This window comes from Dasypus novemcinctus, chromosome 21 (assembly GCF_030445035.2).
Source record: "Dasypus novemcinctus isolate mDasNov1 chromosome 21, mDasNov1.1.hap2, whole genome shotgun sequence".
Classification (NCBI taxonomy): Eukaryota; Metazoa; Chordata; class Mammalia; order Cingulata; family Dasypodidae; genus Dasypus; species Dasypus novemcinctus.
This window is the reverse complement of record NC_080693.1, coordinates 57358731-57361000: the sequence shown is the minus strand read 5'-3', so window position 1 is coordinate 57361000 and position 2270 is coordinate 57358731. Positions and strand designations below refer to the sequence as shown.

The window sequence follows — 2270 nt, the reverse complement described above, 5'->3', positions numbered from 1 at the left end:
TATTAGATATTACTCAGGGCTGGGTAATTTGTCAGACCCTAGAAAGTTCCCTGCAGTGGGGAGGGTTGGGGGAAGAGTCCTTGGGGAAGGCAGCAAGGCTAATCCCACCTTCTCTCCCTCCCCTCTACCTCTTTCATCCTCGGAGTTCCCCCCTGGCCTGGGTGGGGCCACCTAACAAAGGTCCCCTTGTGCTGTTTGTTTGTTTTGGTAATAAATTTCCCAGGCAACAGCTCCCTGGGGTGGGGTGGCCCAGTAGCCTGTGAGGAGCTGACTTGGAGGCTGCAGGACCACATTGCTTAGCTGGCCACCTTGGTCACTCCCTGCTCCCACCAGGAGCTCCAGAGATTTGGCCCAGTTTTTCTAGTTTCTGGCTCCTGTGGCTTGAGAAGGAGCTGGACCTGGCAGCCCAGGGAGAGCTCGCTCCTCTTCCTCAAACTGAAGCTGCGGGTGTAGAGGAGTTCCTAGGCCCCGGGGCTTACTATGAGTCAAGCCCCTCAACGCTGGCCACTCCCTGTACAGTCGGTTTTATTACAGCCCCATCTATAGAAGAGGAGACGGAGCCTCAGAGGGAATTAAAATATATATATATATTCCCAAGATCACTCAACTACTAAGGCATCAAGCCAGAATTTGAGTCTGATCCCAAACCATACCACAGTGACTTTGAGGTCAGCACCCAAGGTCTGCCCTTCTGCTAGAACTGACCACGGAGGACTGACCAGCCCCTTCCTCCGTGCTCCCCCAGATGCTAAGTGGAATAGGGAACAGTTCCTACATTTTCACACCTGAGGACTCTTCCTCTAGGGTGAAAAGAATGGTTCACGCACAAAGTTCTGCTTTGCTTAAACCAAGGGAGATAGAGGCATGAAAAACAGTCACCTCAATAAATGGAGGACAAGGGTGTAAATCGATTCTCTGCTTTTGTGGCATTGCTTAGTACAAAGAGGGAAACCAACAATTCATTTTTTAAACAAAATGCAAGGCTCCAGGACTCATCTCTGGGGCTGGTCTGTCTGAAATGCAAGCAGGGGTCAGGGAGGAGAAAACTGGCTGCGTTTAGCTCGGACCAGAGCCTCCCTCCCCCTCCCCCAGTTAGAGCTGTTGGGCCAGTGGACCTTCCCTTAGAGGTGTGTAGCTTGGCACCCACAGAGGTGGTGGCCAAAGCCAGAACCCGTGGGCTCACTAATCTGGCCATTTGCGCCTCCAACGTGGGGTGCCAGGGTCCTCACACCCTTCGCACCTGGAGGCCAAGTTCCAGGAAGTTTACAGGTTGAGTCTGGAGGTGAGCTCAAGTTCAGCGTCATTGCCTCTGGCTCCGAGGCAACCACCCCCATCACGTGGAGCAGCAATCCAAACTCAGCCTAGACCCTGTACCCAGGGTGGGGCTGAGGTCTGTCCTGCTGCTTCTCTCCGTTCCTCGCCATGCCCACCTCCTTGCTGGCACTGCCATTGCTTCAAGGAGAACTGTCCTTGCTGGGTCGGAGTTTTCCTCCTTGAGCTGAAGAACCTTGTGTTTGTGGTCAGGGGGAGGGTGGGAGGACCCCGGGATCTCCGGGGCCTTAACTAAAGCTGGGGCACGTGATACAAACTGGAAAAACCAGGCATTTCCTCACCAGTGGGCTTCAACTGCCCCCAGGCTCCAGCTGTGGCCAGAGGGGCCAGCGCGGCAGGCTCCTTCCTCCAGCCTGGCTGATGGCAGGAAGCAGGGAGGTGCTAGCATCCTCCTGGGCTTCCTTCACTGTCTTGTGCCCTCCTTGTCATCAAAGAGGTTAGGGTTCTCCGCCAGTGTCGCTCGAACTTTTTTCTTCTCCTTGAATCGGCCCGAATTGGAAACTTTGACATGCTTGCCCTTTGTGCTCTTGTCCACAATCTTCTCCAGGCGGGTGTTAAAGTCACTGCTGGGAGCCCCGGCCTCGGGCCGTGGCGGCTCCGCACCTCCTTCTGTTTGAGCATAGGTGTCTGGGATCTCATACAGCACCTTGGGAGTGGATTTCTTTTTCCGGAGGAAGGTCAGCTTCCACCAACCAACTTCAGTCATGGTGCTCCCTGAGGCAAGAGGGTGGGGCTTCCTGCTGGAGCAGGGGGGAAAGAGAAGGGTCAGCCGGGGAGAAGCGGCTGTGTGCCCAGGGATAGTCCACACTACACTCCTAATCGTGGGCTATTTTAAAAGCCCAGGCCCGAAAGAGTTAAAAGTAGGGTGACTTGAACCCAGGATTCAGGGACTCAATGCTTTTGGAGAGGGTGGGAAGGGAGAAGGGTCTGGGGAAAGC

General features: G+C 54.8%; 1 protein-coding gene across 1 annotated transcript; it reads right to left on the bottom strand.

Moving 5' to 3' along the window:
• Positions 1 to 1735: 1735 nt before the first annotated feature.
• PRR15L (proline rich 15 like) lies at positions 1736 to 2038 on the bottom strand. The gene has a single exon (XM_058284994.1). The coding sequence runs from the start codon at positions 2036 to 2038 to the stop codon at positions 1736 to 1738; it is 303 nt and encodes a 100-aa protein (XP_058140977.1).
• Positions 2039 to 2270: the final 232 nt, after the last annotated feature.

Excerpts from the sequence above, each read along its gene's own strand:
- PRR15L (XM_058284994.1), bottom strand. The coding sequence starts at position 2,038 with ATGACTGAAGTTGGTTGGTGGAAGCTGACCTTCCTCCGGAAAAAGAAA.